The sequence below is a fragment of the Danio rerio genome, chromosome 2 (assembly GCF_052040795.2).
Source record: "Danio rerio strain M-AB ecotype USA chromosome 2, GRCz13ab, whole genome shotgun sequence".
Taxonomy (NCBI): domain Eukaryota; kingdom Metazoa; phylum Chordata; class Actinopteri; order Cypriniformes; family Danionidae; genus Danio; species Danio rerio.
In genome coordinates this window covers 27863197-27880771 of record NC_141022.1, presented here as the reverse complement: position 1 = coordinate 27880771, position 17575 = coordinate 27863197, and the positions used below count along the sequence as shown (strand labels likewise).

Genomic DNA, 17575 nt, shown 5'->3' with positions numbered 1-17575 from the left:
AAGACATGCAGTACAGGTGAATTGGGTATGTATGTGTGTGGATGTTTCCCAGAGATGGGTAGCGGCTGGAAGGGCATAAGCTGCGTAAAAACGTGCTGGATAAGTTTCATTCCGCTGTGGCGACCCCGGATTAATAAAGGGACTAAGCCGACAAGAAAATGAATAAATTATATTATATTATATTATATTATATTATATTATATTATATTATATTATATTATATTATATTATTTTATGTTATGTTATGTTATGTTATATTATATTATATTATTTTATATTATATTATATTATATTATATTATTTTATATTATATATTGTTATATTATATTATGTTATGTTATGTTATGTTATGTTATGTTATGTTATGTTATGTTATGTTATGTTATGTTATGTTATGTTACATTATATTATTTTATATTATGTTATGTTATATTATATTATATTACTTTATATTACATTGTATTATATTATATTATTTTATATTATATTATGTTATATTATATTATATTATATTATATTATATTATATTATATTATATTATATTATATTATATTATTTTGTTATGTTATGTTGCATTATATTATATTATATTATATCATATTATATTATATTATATTATGATATTTTATATTATATATTGTTATATTATATTATATTATGTTATGTTATGTTATGTTATGTTATGTTATGTTACATTATATTATTTTATATTATATTATATTATATTATATTATTTTATTTTATATTATATATTGTTATATTATATTATGTTATGTTATGTTATGTTATGTTATGTTACATTATATTATTTTATATTATGTTATGTTATATTATATTATATTACTTTATATTACATTATATTATATTATTTTATATTATGTTATGTTATATTATATTATATTATATTATATTATATTATATTATATTATATTATATTATATTATATTATATTATATTATATTATATTAATTTGACCATCTTTTCACCATGATGACTAAAACCGGAAAAGCAGTTTTACGCTGTTATCCACCTACATATTTATCAATCAATGTAAATAGCACATTGTTCTCTTCAGTAATGAAAACACAACATTAGTAAGGCATTTAACACATTCGGCGTGGGGTGGATCATGCACGCTCATTGAGTAATGGGGAAGCTATGTCACAGAGTTGCTATTTTGGGAACATATCCTACAGTTACACCCTAGCAGGTCCTATTCCCTGCATCACCAAGGAAACCGCCTCCCATATCCATGGCAACAGTCTCCCCCGTCAGTGCAGCTGCTGATCTGAGCGAGAGGAAGTGGAAGCACAAGGGCAAGAAAGGACGGAGTAAAGGGAGGGATTCAAGGGGTGAGAAGGGCATCTCCTATTTCTGATAGAGGAACAAGTGTTGGGACATCGACTTTATGAAAAATAACCTCACAGAAACATGCTGGAATAAAGGATGCCAGTGATTAATCAATTATTATTATTACTGTTTCAACATTAATACACCTTATTCCTGGTCGATTAAGCATGGATATCTATAATGTGCATATCTCTGAGGTGTGTGTGTGTGTGATTATGCACAACACATGTACAGTGGATGTGAAAAAAGCAAGAGCAATGCATGAATGAGTTTATAAACGTTCTCTGATTTGCTTAGATGAGAAACAGAACCTGGCATCAGTTTACATCCATGTTGTTGCATACGGTAGCTGGGTGTTTTACTAGGGCACAGAGGGCTCCTTCCTTGTATTACCTTTCTTTCTTTCCCCTTTGTTTTGAGTGAGCATTTGACATTTATAAGTGACATTTTACTTAATCATCAGTTAAACAAACAGATTTGTGTTTTCTACAGTCAAGCATCAGTTTGTTTTTAATTACAGTTTCATCCAACTGCTTACGCACAAAATCTTTTCATGTCACACAATTTCTGAAACATCTCACTCAAAATGAAAAACTACACAGCAAATCAACACAATCATTAACTATTTCTCCGCCTTGAACTCAGTTTTCAATCACATAAACCCTTTTTTTTCAAAACACTACACACAATTCTCTACCTAAAACCCAAATATCTAGCAGGAAGCCACTTGCTTTCCTTTTCCAAACACAACCAATTAAAATGCTACACTTATTTACGAGGTCACAGACAGTGCTTAAATGTGGAAACACTAATTTCTCACACGATTTCTTTTCTGATCACTGCTTCACTGTAGTATATGCCTATAAGTAGGTCAAAGGTGACACTGAGCTGTTCTGGTGCAAAACTGGTCTGCCACCCATCCACAATTTGTAGTTTCATACCTAGCGCATATTCACCTTTTCTAAATCCTAAATTCCTCTAAAAAAAGAATACAATAACTTTTCTCAGTTCTGTAAAGTGTATGATGACCAACTCTACGGCCACATAGGGCTTTTCCAGACTATGGACACTTTGCCTCCCGAGAAACCATACACACGATTTTGTTGTTTACTGTATTCTGGAGAATATACTTTTGCTTTAGATATTTTTACATACAGTGGGCCCTATCATGAACCTGACGCAATGCGGTACAAGGCGTGACGCAAATGTTGTTTGATAGTTTTAGCTTGACGTAACTGTCGTTTTGACGTGTTGCACCATGCTGTTAAAATAGCAAATACATTTGCGCTTATGTGTGTCCCCATATGCGTTCTGGTCTAAAAAAAAAGGTGTGTTAAGGCACATTGCAGGCACATTGCTATTTTGAAAAATTAAAATAGACCGCTCAATAGACCCGCTAAGAGGAGGTCTAAAGTCCAATGCAGAGCGTTAGTTGTGTGCCTCGCTTAAACATTGCTTAATACACACAGAATGTACAGCAATACGCAAATATCTTTATAAATGAAAAAGAATTAAAGGATTAAAATATTACCAAATTTATTACTTTCTACATAAATATATAAAAAACAAATACCTTCATGCCTTCTTTATCTCGGGGGCTTTTTTAGTTTATTCATGACAATTTGCTTTTGTATAATGTTATTATTATTAGTAGTATTATTCATTATATGCAGATTTATATTTGTTTTATTAAAAACAAGCTTAGATTTGCCCACCTGTCAGGTTTCAGACCATAAGGGGTATAGCATGTGTATTTGGATATAACTCAGGTTTTTGACCACACTTTGTTATTATTGTTCATTTGTTTGTTTGCTGGAAATTATAACTGAATTTAGAAATAGTTTTGAAACAAATCTTTACGCTAAACAAACAAAATTTTTTTATGTAGGCTAATGGATGGCTGTGCATACAACACGTTTCTTTATCCACGGAGGAGAGTGAAATTGAAAGTAACGAATAATGAGGCTCCTCTCTCATTCTCGCGCTGCAGATGCTCTGTTTAACTGTTTTCTTGTTAGTGAAGCGCTCAGTTTTTTCACCTACAAAGTCCGCCATGTAAATAGCAAATGCGCTATGGCGCGATGCAACTGACTCTTAAAGGGAATGGGAGATGAGACTCTGATTTTGACTCAACACAAATATAACTCATTAAGAGAATAAGCTCAACCCTGTTAGACCATGCGTCGCAGCGCAAAGTGAATTTTTCTGCCCTTAAAATAGCAAAAGTGGATTCGGACACACCCTTAATGCTTTTGCGCCCTGCACTTTGGACTTTGCACCAAGATTGTTAAAATAGAGCCCAGTGTGTTTATGGTTTTGTTGTATGCTACTGTATACAACAGCAACAGTGTTACAGTGTATCAGTTCCCCAACTTAGCAGATTTCTGTCACTTCAGAACATTGTATTGAAATGTAGACTTAAGTCTTTGAAAGAGCAAAGAGATTAGAACAACAGTGTTTACATGACATATCCAAACATTTACTATTATGAAAGACATGTTTGCCATTTAATGCAAATGCTTCACTCTGACATGCGTTTATGGCATTTTGAATGCAGTGTTATATTTTGAAGGACATGTGAGCGATTTTGCATTTTGTGCGTGCAGTTTTGACAATTGTGTGTAGAGTTTTAAAATAAATGATGACAGTTTTGAAAACGTGTGTAAGCAGTTGGAAAAAACTGTAAACAGTACATTGCTTTCAGTACATTTCAAGCTTTAATTTAGTTGTACATAAAGATTAACATCCCATAAATTCTGGGATTACCTTTATTAATTAGTGCTCTGACATATTGTATCAAGTAAATAGTAACTCAAAGCTTACTGGGGCACAGCAGACTTTTACTGGGCACTATGATATAGTGATGAAGTAAGTTAATAACTGTGGAAATATAAATTTCTATCAACTAAATCCAAATGAACAATAATCTACGTATAACTGAAAAGTTATATTCTTTGGTTTTTAATTATAAAATTTTATTAACATCCCAGCTAGGAGGGACATTTAACCTTTATCTCTCTGACTACAGGCTAAGCCAGTGATGCAAATGCTTTAAACGACTCTGTCTTTGTCTTCGGGTGTTGCTTTTATGCTACAGAAACCCTATGTTAATTAACTTGTGTGGTCAGTAGCTGGGCCGTTTTTTAACACCTATGCCATGATGACTCCAAAACTGAATTTGCATGCTTTGTTTAGCTATATCCCCTCCTCCTAAGAACACAATATAGCCATGAAATCTTTGTCTTAATTCAGACTTGTGTGAGACTTGTGAGAGACTTGTGAAAGAACTTGCAGACTGCAGACCTCTAGTAGGCTCTTGCAGACACATGGACATCTTAAAGACGTTGTATGACTGCAGATTAACCAACACGTCTCAATAAAGGAATTCTGCTTGTTTCGAGTCTCCTGGACTGGGTTCTCTCTTCTTTTCACTCACTCATTTATTTTTTTTTACAACATAACTAAATGGCAAAAGCCTTAAACAACCAAGGAAGCAAAGAATTCTGGCACAGCAGGCATTCTTCTGGCACTGGCATACAGCATGTGGGCCAAACATGGCCTGGATTTGGCAGAGGTGGCACCATCTTTAAGGTGGCACATAAGACTTGGACCAGATTTAACATGTAGTTTTTGACCCAGATGTTAAAAATTGATATGCGGGCCACGTAAGTTTAGCCGGTCTTGACCCACATTTAAAATAAACTAAAATTATTTTTGAGTAAAGAAAAAAAAAATCTACCAATTAGGTCGCTTTGAGAAAAAGCATGCCCATAATGTGTCTAAAGTGCAATGCTTCATGGATTTATCAATTTCATCTTGACACACCAACCTATCTGGCCCAGTTCAGGCCCAGTTATGAGTTGATAACTTGGCTGAGACTTGACCCAGATATGGTCCATGTTTGGCCCTTGTCTGGAACCCAGACTAGGTCCAATCATTAACCGTAATTCACTGTAGCATGTGGGCCAAGCAAAATCTGATTGTGTGGGTCAGAGCTGGGCCAGAGTCATTTCGCTATGTGGGCTGTCATGGACATTCATGAGTAAATGTCTTTTTCACATTATTCAGAATATAACACACTTACAGACTATACTTACTATCAGTCTTACTAAAGTATGTTGGTGTTTCATAATATATCATTTTTACAAGGTGGGTTGCTAGCCTAAAGCTCAACCCCCAACCTAAAGGACACTTACAGAATATAACAGTAACAACAGATATATAGGACTGTTTAATACATTAAAAAGAAAATAATTTTTACTGTGATAATATTATTTACAATCTGTGCTATAAATTAATTTCATTTATAAGTCCAGGTATTTGTGTGTTGCATTCAAGGTTGTTTACCCGGATTTGTAAGCACTCTTACTATCTTTACACCTGCCTCCCGAGTAGGTGCTGTTATATTATTGGCTAGAATGACCTGAAGGGGAACCTATAAATCCAAAAATAAATACTAAAGCATACCTGTCAACCCTCCCGTTTTCCCCGGGATTCCCTGTATTTTACAATTCTAGCCCGCTATCATCCCAGAAAGGTATTTCCCCATTTATTTAATATGTCCGTGAAGGGTGGCAATAAACACCTATACACAAACCATTCCGCCGAACCAACGAGGGACGCCCCTGCTTTTATTTTATTTAGACATGAAAACACTTTGAAATAAATATATATAAACTGTGGGATTCCGCTACTATTCCATACTATTTGTTAATACACATGCACTAGTTTCAAGTGTTTATCTTACCCTAACCCTAAAGCTATTGGCATGTTTTACTATATAAGTTATTACATTTAATCATTAATGTTTTATTGTATATCAATTGATGATTCTTTAAACAATCCTTCTAGCATTTACAAAACATTTTGGGGGGGGGGGGGGGGGTGAGGATGCTTGCATTTTGAGTGTCGTTAGCTGTCATTCTTTTGACAATGTGTAACGTTCGAGGTTACAGAAGTAACCCTTCGTTCCCCGAGGAGGGGAACGGAAGTGCCATGAATGGGAGGATTCGGATCAGAAGCCGCTTATCTGGAGAGTATTGAACGGGCCAATGAATGAAATTAATTGGCAGCGTAAGCTTGCGCAGGTGTGCGACATCTGCAGTTATCTCAGCATATAAGCACACCTGAAGCCAGCAGACGCCATCCTTTTAAGCTGAAGAGACTTTCAAACAGCTAAGGGACAGTCATTATGGCGACGGAATATGGCACTTCCGTTCCCCTCCTCGGGGAACGAAGGGTTACTTCTGTAACCTCGAACGTTCCCCTTCGGTTGGGGAACTTCAGTGCCATGAATGGGAGAATATGGAAAGCGCCATAATGACTGCACCTTACCAACACCCCCGATGAGGAGATAGTCAAGCAAGCGTGACGCACCCACATCATGGGGGGCGCGGTCCTCCAACGTGTCCCTGGCCCTAATTTATCCTACTTCAACAGAAGTTTTACGGATTTAGATATATTTTTTGGGAAGTCGTGAGCATCTAGATAATTCTAGGAAATACGACAGTACGTTGGGAAGCGTGCAATCCCGATAGGGAGGACGCTGCGGAGGCCATCCGTTACCCAAGGGGGGGATAGATGGCAGAATTTACCTATGGACTAGCCCTAAAAAGGGGGAGTACGCATAGCAAAAGAGTGGTTAGCGGAGAGGGAAGACACGGGTCCACCCAGGGGGGGGACTTAACCGTGGCGGAATATGCATATGGGATCGCCTAGTGGGGATCACGCATAGCAGGCACCTATACCCAAAACGCGGGCTGACCAGCGGGCAGACCTACAACGTAGTGGGCCAGCAAGTGACTCCTCCGCTGAGTCAGTGCTGGGGGCCACGGAGGAATCTGCAGGGCTCACCTGACGGGGAACTTTACTGACAGATAAAAAAGGCGCACGTACCTCCGTGTTAGGGAGAATGGCGCCGCAAGCGTGTTTCAACACCCTACCGAGTTGTCTCCTCAATCACCAAAGGGTTACCTAATACCCTTGAGGAAACCGGCTCCACTCGCAGATTGTAAAACCTTGCAAATGTGTTGGGTGTCGCCCAGCCCGCAGCTCTACAGATGTCTGTTAGAGAGGCGCCGCGTGCACGCGCCCAAGAGGATGCAACGCTCCGAGTGGAGTGTGCACGAACTCCCGGGGGACACGGCTGACCTCGACTCGAATAAGCGAGTGAAATGGCATCCACAATCCAGTGGGATAATCTTTGTTTTGATACGGCACTTCCCTGCTGCCGACCGCCATAACAGACAAAGAGCTGCTCAGATGATCTAAAATTCTGAGTACGGTCCACATAAATGCGCAGAGCGCGAACTGGACAAATTAAAGAAAGGGCTGGGTCTGCCTCCTCCGGGGGCAGCGCTTGCAGGTTCACTACCTGATCTCTAAAGGGGGTGGTAGGAACCTTGGGCACATAACCGGGGCGGGGTCTCAGGATGACGTGAGAGTAATCCGGCCCGAATTCCAGGCACGAGTCACTGACCGAAAATGCCTCCAGGTCCCCGACCCTCTTGATGGAGGCCAACGCAACCAGCAGAGCTGTCTTCAGGGACAGAAATCTTAGAGATACTGATTCGAGTGGCTCAAAGGGATCGGATCGCAGACTCGTGAGAACGAGGGCGAGATCCCAAGAGGGCATGAGAGGGGGGCGAGATGGATTAATTCGCCTAGCACCCCTAAGGAACTGGATGACCAGGTTATGCTTTCCCACGGTGCCGCCAGCTACCGCGCTATGATAAGCGGAGATGGCGGCCACGTAAACCTTGAGAGTGGAGGGCGACAGCCTGCTGTCCAACTTCTCTTGAAGGAAAGAGAGCACAACACTAATCTGGCAATTTCGGGGGTCTTCTCTGCGAGAGACGCACCATTCAGTGAATAGACTCCACTTCAGGGCGTAGGCGCGCCTCGTGGAGGGGGCTCTAGCCTGAGTGATGGTATTAACCACCGCAGTCGGTAGGTTACCTAAGTCTTCCTCGCGTCTAGGGACCACACGTGGAGGTTCCAAAGATCGGGGCGAGGGTGCCAGATGGTGCCCTGTCCCTGAGAGAGTAGGTCCTCTCTCAAAGGGATCCGCCAGGGGAGGGCCGTCGCGAGGAGTGAGAGCTCTGATATCCAGGTCCGGTTGGGCCAAAGGGGCGCAACTAGCAGAACCTGTTCCTCGTCCTCCCTGACCTTGCACAGAAACTGCGCGAGCAGGCTCACTGGGGGAAACGCATACTTGCGCATGCCCCGAGGCCAGCTGTGGGCCAGTGCATCCGTGCCGAGAGAGCCCTCGGTCAGGGAAAAAAACAACTGGCAGTGAGCGTTCTCGGGGGAAGCAAACAGATCGATCTGGGCCTCCCCGAATCGCGCCCATATCAGCTGAACAGACTCGGGGTGGAGTCTCCATTCTCCAGGGCGTAACAGCTGTCGTGAGAGCGCATCGGCTGCACGATTGAGCGTGCCTGGGACGTGAATGGCGCGCAGCGATTTCAGCCGCGGGTGACTCCAGAGGAGCAGACGGCGGGCGAGCTGAGACATGCGGCGAGAGCGCATACCCCCCATGCGGTTGATATACGCCGCCGCCGCCATACTGTCCGTCCTGACCAGCACGTGTTGCCGCTCCAGCACCGGTAAAAAGCGGTGGAGAGCGAGGAACACTGCCAACAGCTCTAGGCGATTGATATGCCAATGCAGCTGGGCACCCTTCCAGAGGCCCGCAGCCGCATGCCCGCGACACACGGCCCCCCAACCCGTGTTGGAAGCGTCTGTTGAAACAACAACATGGCTGGACGCCTGTCCTAGAGGCACACCGGCCTGTAGGAACGAGGGGTCGTTCCAAGGGCTGAGGGCGCGGCGACACAGCGCAGTAACCGAGACCCGGTGTGTGCCCGCGTGCCATGCGCGTCTGGGGACCCGATCGTGAAGCCAGTGCTGAAGTGGTCTCATATGGAGCAACCCGAGCGGCGTGACGGCGGCTGCGGATGCCATATGCCCCAGGAGCCTCTGAAAGAACTTCAGTGGGACCACTAGTTTGCTGTCGAGCTCCCTCAGACAGTTCAGCAACAGGCGAGCGCGTTCCTCGGAGAGGTGCGTTACCATGGTGATCGAGTCCAGCTCCATCCCGAGAAAAGAAATCCTCTGCACGGGGGCGAGTTTGCTCTTTTCTCGGTTGACCTGAAGCCCCAGTAGGCGGAGATGCCGAAGCACCTTGTCCCTGTGCATAATCAATTGCTCCCGCGAGTGGGCTAAAATCAGCCAGTCGTCGAGATAATTGAGTATGCGAATGCCCGCGAGCCGAAGGGGCGCTAGGGCACCCTCCGCGAGTTTGGTGAAGACCCGCGGAGACAGAGAGAGCCCGAAGGGGAGGACCTTGTACTGCCACGCTCGACCCTCGAACGCAAACCGCAGAAATTGGCGGTGGCGTGGAAGAATGGAGACATGGAAATACGCGTCCTTCAGGTCTATGGCTGCAAACCAATCCCGAGGACGAACGCATTGGAGAATGCGCCTCTGCGTGAGCATTCTGAACGGCAGCTTGTGCAGACAGCGGTTCAAAACGCGCAGATCTAGGATTGGCCGTGACCCACCGCTCTTTTTGGGTACGATGAAGTATGGGCTGTAAAACCCACTCTCCATCTCGGCTGGAGGAACCGGCTCGATTGCACCCTTCGCCAGGAGGGCAGCAATCTCCTCTCGCAAGACAGGGGCGGACAGGGGGTTGACCCTGGAGAAATACACGCCCGTAAACTTGGGGGGCCGTTTCGCGAACTGAATCGCGTAACCGAGTCTGATTGTGCGTATGAGCCACCGCGAGGGGCTGGCCCGCGCTAACCAGGCAGGCAGAGCCCTCGCTAATGGAGTCATCGCTACAATCGCTGACGTACCAGCGGTGGGGCAGCGCGGAGTGGGTGTGCTGATCCGGGAAGCACGAGGGTCCCGCGGAAGAGCTGGAGGAGAGCGATTCGCTCTGGCTCCGCACCCTGACTCCGGAGAGGGGGCTGGAGGGCTGAGGAAAGGGAGACCGTCCCCCCAGCGCTCGTGAGCCACTGGCGAAGCACGTAGAGTCTGCGAGCCGGAAGGCAGCGCGTCCCGGACTGGCAGAACTCGTGCAGTCACATCCGGGGAAGGGAAAAAGTGCTCTTTTACTGATGTTTTGGTGGCACTGAAAAGTACCGTTGTTATCGGGGCCCCGCCCTCCAGCGGGGAAAGAGCAAGTTTCCTCTTCTCCGGATGGCCTGTCTCAGGGACGCTTCGCGGTCCGTTTACCGGACTTAACGGCGCCCTGGGCAGGAGGGGCTGCCTGCTTTCGAGGTGAACGCCGCGCCCGCTTGGCCGGAGGCGCAGGCGGGGGCGGGGCAGCACTCGTTGGCGGGCGCCCTCGGCGAGGAACAGCGGAGGTGGATGGCTCGGCGGGCGGAGCGGGCTTACGGCCACGCCGATAGATGACATTGCCCATCGCATCCGACTGCTCTTTCACCGCCTTGAATTCCTGGGTGAATTCACCGACGGTGTCGCCGAACAGGCCAGCCTGGGATATGGGCGAGTCAAGAAAGCGAACTTTGTCAACGTCGCGCATATCGGCCAGGTTTAGCCAGAGGTGGCGTTCCTGAACCACAAGTGTGGACATCGTCCTCCCCAGCGCACACGCGGCGGACTTAGTAGTCCGAAGAGCATAGTCGGTCGCGGTGCGCAGCTCATGTAATAAGCTTGGGTTGGACCCGCCCTCGTGCAGCTCGGCCAGCGCCTGCGCTTGGTAGCGCTGGTAGGTGGCCATCGCGTGCAAAGCAGAAGCAGCCTGGCCCGCAGCCTTATAAGCTCTGGCTCCGAGGGAGGCAGACAACCTACAGGCTTTGGACGGGAGGCGGGGCAAACCCCGCCACGTAGAGGCGCCGCGCGGACAAAGATTGACCGCGATAGCGCGCTCCACTGACGGGATCGCCTCATACCCCCTGGCAGCTCCGCCGTCAAGGGCGGTGAGGGCGGAGGCACTCGCAGCACGGGCAGAGAAAGGTGCCCTCCAGGACTGCGTGAGCCTACTGTGCACTTCCGGGAAGAAGGGGACGAGAGGCTTCGAAGGCTTCGCCTTCTGGTCCTCTACGTAGCACCCATCTAGTCGGTCCGGCCGCGGAGCTGGGGGATAAACCATCTCCAACCCCACGGCCGAAGCAGCCCGGGAAAGCACGGCTAACATGTCCGCTTCAGGATCCGATTTGACAGCGCTCACCTGCCCGGAGGGGGCGAGCGGGTCCGGATCTTCGTCGGACAGTGAAAGCCCACCCTCCGATGCCGCGGAGGACATCTGATCTCCGGTGTCAGCGAGTGTGAGAGCTACCATCTGGTTAGACGGATCACTCTCACCACCCGAAGCTTGGATGGAGCGCCGTGAGGAGCGAGAGGTCCGCGAGCCCGTGGGCGGCGGATTAGCTCCCGCTGAAACCCTCAGATCTGCCCGAGCGCCCGCTGCTTTTTTAGAGCAGGAGGCAACTGGGGTGGCTCGCTCTCTTGCGAAAGTTAGCCGCGATCTTAGCTGTGCAACGGTCATGGCATCGCAATGACGACATGAACCGCCCGCGAGCACCGCATTAACATGCTGGACCCCCAAACATGCAATGCAGTGATCGTGTCCATCATCCGGAGACAGGAAACCCCCGCATCCAGAAACGCACAGTCGGAGCGCCATCCTGAAAAGGACGTGCTGCACGACTGTGTTGCTCTTTTAGGAAAGTTGCAACTATACGCACCGCTCTGGAGGACCGGACCCAAAGAACCGCAGGCAAGGGAGTAACCCAGCTCGACCGTCTGCCACCGCGAAGACCCACTCTGGACCGGGAGACACACTCGTTCGCTCTGAAGTGCTGATCAGCAAGAGGAACCCTCATCGACTCACTCAGAAAGGATCTGAAGCGAAAAGGATGGCGTCTGCTGGCTTCAGGTGTGCTTATATGCTGAGATAATTGCAGATGTCGCACACCTGCGCAAGCTTACGCTGCCAATTAATTTCATTCATTGGCCCGTTCAATACTCTCCAGATAAGCGGCTTCTGATCCGAATCCTCCCATTCATGGCACTGAAGTTCCCCAACCGAAGGGGAACTAAAGACATCCTGCATTATTAAAGTTAAGTTAATAGATCAATAATTTAAAGGTTGAGCAATCAATACAATTTGTGAAAACTGACATTTCTCATGTTAGAAGATATTGTAACAGAAAAAAAAAAAAATCAAGACATGTCTTCTCAACAGAAAATGACACTGCATACAAAGGCATTCCATCACATGTTGATTGATTTTAGCTTAATGAATAAACCCACACAGCCGAAAAGCAGAGAATGATACTCGTTGCATCATTCGCAACGTCATTTGGGATCTCTGTGTTAGCTTTTAATCCAAAGCTACCGCCCAGTACTCAATATCCTTCAATATCCCTGCCGGAGTGCATCACCTCTCAAGCGCCTCTGAACACACCCTAATCGCTCGCTATAAAAAGAACAACTCTATAAGTCTTATATAATGGTGAACGACTCTGCCATCAATTTTACATGAGCTGCTGCAGGAGGATGGGAGAGATAGAAGGAGATGTGTGTGGCTGTGAGAGAGAGAGAGAGAGAGAGAGAGAGAGAGAGATCAAAGCACAAAAATACTACAGGGAGTATGAATTCTACCTATAAATATTGCAGACTAAAAATAACTTTGTTCTATCTACTGTTTATTTAATTAGGTAAATGGAAATTTAGTTTCACAATAAGCTAAGAATGAAAACCTGAATCCAATCTACACAAAAGCAATCCAACTCTTAAAATCTTAACATTTTCAAAATTAATCTAAATACTAGTTCTGGATGACACCCATATAAAGATTTAGGTATAAAAACATGTTGCAGAGTAGATTCAACAAACTGTGTTGAACTGAATGTAGCTTTTAGAGCAAGTTCTACCAGGAATACCTAATGTCACATTACTCATCACAATCAGTGCCAACCAATAGCCATAAGACACAAGAAATATATATTTCATTTCATTTCATTTCATGCATTTGGTTGCAGATACTGACGCAGAAATTCACCCAGCATCCTCCCCACCACCACCACCACCAGGTTGGCCCTGTCCAGGGGGTAGGCTCCACCTCTGTCTTCATTCTCAGCAGTCATAGCTAGATCTAAAGACTTTCAATTCAATCTACAGACGGGGCCTCCGCCAAAGTAATCCTATGATTTATTAAACAATACTTTTGTCAAATAATACTCATCAAAAAAAAAAAGTTATCCAGCATCATATTTATCTCCCTGGTCTTTCTGGTAGAACTATGATTTTTTTGCTCTTAATGATTTGTTTTGCTATTTAGATTTCTAAAGATAATAAAATTCAGGCAGATACCAATAAACCAGCATTACTATCATTATATTATATTATATTATATTATATTATATTATATTATATTATATTATATTATATTATATTATATTATATATTATTACCAATTAGGATGAAACCTGATTAGAATTTTCATTCACTCACTGATTATACTTCGACTTAATCGCTGATTAATCAGGGGTTGCCACAGCGGAATGAACCACCAATTTGTCTGGCAAATGTTTTATGCAGCAGATGCCCTTCCACCCGTAACCCAGCACTGGGAAACACCCATACACTCTCTCATCTACACACACACTCATTCACTACGGCCAATTTTAGTTTACCAAATTAACCTATGGCGCATATCTTTGGACTGTGGGGAAAACTGGAGCACCCAGAGGAAATCCACGTGAACATGGGGAGGACATGCAAACTCCACATAGAAATGCCAATAAACCCAGTCAGCTAATTGGGACTCAAACCAGCGACCTTCTTGCTGTGAGGCAACAGTGCTAACCACTGAGCCATTATTGACGATGCTGAAAAAGCCCATAGAGAGGTTTAGACAAGAAAACAAGTTTTTGGTTTCCAATACAAATGGGGAAGATGTCAATCATCCATAAATTATGATCATGTATTGGCCACAGATAAATGGCTGATGCGAATTGACTAAGGCCAATTTCGAGATCAACATTATGTGCAGCGTGAATTCACTGAAAAAAATAACAGCATTTAAATATACTATAATCATCTACAAATGACAAATTAGCCAACACAGTTATTCATTAGGCGCTAATATATTGACAGCCCAAGCTCATTCTGAAAACGTCCTACTATATTCAAATCTTGAGAGCGCCAAACACATCGCAGCAGAGGCTGCTGTGTATGCTTTTCCAGATCTCAAATTTCTCTCAAAGGTGCCCTTTGCACCTGTTGTTCTCACTTTAATTTACCAGAGGCCGCTGTTGACAGACTGACTGACTGACAGATTGACTGACTGACTGACCGATCGACTGACCCACCCTCCTCTTTCCCTAAACCCAACCAATAGTGTTTTTAAAAGCACAGACTAACCATGCTATTTACTTGTTTATTTTATTTTTTGGCCTCTGTTTTTGTCTTACCCGCTGTCTGGAACAGTTCTTATCTTTATTTGAACCCTGTCATCATGGTCAACTCCTCTTGGCGTTTTAAGTCTGCCGACATACATGGCAAGCTAACTGAACAAACTTTTAACAGCAGGAAAGCCATCTATACGGAGGTGCGGTCAGCCGGTAACTGCATCATACCACCCCATCTAAAAGATGAGATGTAGCCATACATACCTCTGGATACATAATTTGTGATCTTTAGAATGTATATAGCGCTACATTTTCAGAAAGAGCCTATGTTGCATATTGACCATCCCTGCTTTTTCATATTTATCTACTCTAACACTTCAAATTATAAAGTTCATAAAATACATTAAACAGATAGGGCTGTACGAAAACAATAAAAATGTTCTTACCTGGATGATGCCCAGTGTTATTCAGTGATGAACATAGTGATGAACATGAAAATAAAAAGAAGACAAAAATGGAAACCATTAACACATACTTTCAACTTTGGTTTTCTGCTAAAAAAATGAAAGTTCATCGGTATTAGAGCTAAATGTAAAGTTAACAGTTTCAAAGTCTATGTGTAGCAGGTGAATTGGCAGACAGACCTTCTAATCTCATAAACATTAGATTGACAGTGTTGAACAAGACAGACTAAAGCAGAACAGTCATAGAGCATAAGATGGCAAGGAGTGACATACAGAAAGCTGTTCACCCACAGAATGATTAGCAAATGTAAAAATCCACAAAGACAGTTGGCTAGTTGACACACACCTACAAGACATGTGCATTTTTTAGGGATGCTGTGATCAAGAGAAATTGTACTGAAATCCAAGGGATGGTAAACAAAAAATTTACAGTTAGTCGATTGCTGGTTGCGATGCACAGCGATCAGTGTGTTATGACTGCATTGAAATGTTAAACATCTTTATTATAAGAATGAATTACATGCAGCAAAAGTCCAAGCTAGAGAGGACTGACACAAAGAAAGAAAGAAAGAAAGAAAGAAAGAAAGAAAGAAAGAAAGAAAAACATGGAGTACTTAGTATCTCGCTATAGTATTTTCTGCTACAGAGATAGCTAAGCAGAGGAGGGCCCACTTCATCGAGCCATGCATTATGTAAATGATCTCCATATAGTCTTCATTTTCACCAACCTTCCAGTAGGGGGGGCTGTGCCAGCGGAGACTCCTGCTTCTCTGTGTGTGATGGGACGAAGGGGGTGGCCTCAGGGTTTAAGCTTGCTGCAGTGCTGGGGGAAGAGTGACTAAAAGCTGGTGCACTCTGAGGGGCAGGGACATCTGTGCCAATGGACAGTGGGCTGGGGGTCAGACTAGAAGTGGTCGGTGGGTAAGTGGGGTGAGGGATGGGGGTTTTCACAGGGGTACTCTGGGATGGGGGGCTTGCATCTGGGGTTTGAGCCTGGAGCACAGAGTCAAGGAACATTACGGACTGAGTTGGACTGAGGGTTGACTTCTGGTTGGGATCAGATAGGTAAGCAGAGTTTAACGGTAACTGATCAGAAGGGTGAATACCAGGCAACCCTAGGTTAGGCTTACTCATATCATCTTTAGGTGAATTATCTTTATCCAACATAGCCTTGTTAATCTTGAGAGATGAATCATCTATAGGATTCGGAGTAGAGTCAAGGTAAAACGGGGAGTTGTTTGCCTGCCCGGTTGGTTGGGGTCTACACGCTTGGGTGTTCGTGAGGTGCAGAGGGTCAGGTGTGAGTGAGGGTGGTGCACTTTCCTGATCTATGCTAGCACTGGATTGGGGCTTTGACACAGCCAAATTAGGGTCACTAAAGTCCATGCCCATTACAGTTGGAGGAGCACTCCACTCCTCTGGAAGCTTCTTCCTGCTCTTACTCTTCTTGGCCTTGATGCGTCCTCCCCCTCTCTCTAGGAACTCACTTTCCCAAATCTCCTCATCTTTACAGGGAGGAGAGGGGCAGCCATGGTTTGAGCTTTCCGAAGGAGTCTCTTCAGAGTCAGGGGAACCAAGACTGTCTAGAAGATCATACATTTCTTCCCTGTTCTTGCGTTTCTTCTTTTTTCGTTTCTGCTGCTTCCCGCTTTCTTCCTCAATGGATTTCTCCTCTCCGGATGCTGCATCTTGACTCTGGGAGCCCAAGGCATCAGTGTGACTCTGTTCTGCCTTTCTGGATGCATGGGACTGCTCCGTAGAGAGCATTTCCTCACCTCTCCAAGGGCTTCCCCAAACTTCTTTGTGTACAGAGAGGAAGAGGAAGTGTCACTGACTACCATACAAATCATTGGACAAAAAAAGCTTGTCTATCTTAAACTCATTACAACTAATAAGCGTCCAAAAGCACATTAAATCAACTACTTATCAATCACTGATCACTTGCATCACACATATGATGCATTACACCAGGAGATGATATGAAATCAGACAAAATTCACAATGAATACAGTCATTGAGAGTATAGTCCTAAACTTAGAAGAGATTTTGAATTAGACATGGGTTCCCTTTGGAAGTTTCCAGTAGGATATTTACATTATAACATTTACTTGAGGAGACCTTGATATTTTGTTCTTGAGCTGAATATCATGCTCCTCTTCATATAGAAACTGCTGATTATCATGTGAAACATGAAGTGTTAGGGTGAGAAATCTTGGACCTGAAGAGTCACAGTCCTTCAGAGTTGTGATTTTGACTTACAAACGAACTCGCCTATAACGTTCTAGTAAGCCTGGGACCTTTATTAGCTTTTCCAGGTTTGTTTGATTATGTTTGTACTTTAACTCTGCAAGACTGTGGATCTACAGGACAGCA

General features: G+C 44.3%; 1 protein-coding gene across 28 annotated transcripts in view; it reads right to left on the bottom strand.

The window, feature by feature from the left end:
• The window catches only part of map4l (microtubule associated protein 4 like), a 74649-nt gene that overhangs the window by 33251 nt on the left and 23823 nt on the right, over positions 1-17575 (bottom strand). For 9 of the 28 annotated variants that reach the window (XR_015478461.1, XR_015478462.1, XR_015478466.1 and 6 more), the window contains exon 6: positions 15931-17001. The exons of 13 other annotated variants lie outside the window; for them this stretch is intronic. Coding sequence is in view for 7 of the 15 variants with exons in the window: in XM_087240787.1 (XP_087096913.1) it covers positions 15931-17001 (1071 nt within the window). In the remaining 8 variants the exon portion in view is untranslated. The remainder of the gene's footprint in view (positions 1-15930; positions 17002-17575) is intronic. 6 more of the 28 variants (XR_015478463.1, XR_015478464.1, XR_015478465.1 and 3 more) reach the window with 1 other exon arrangement.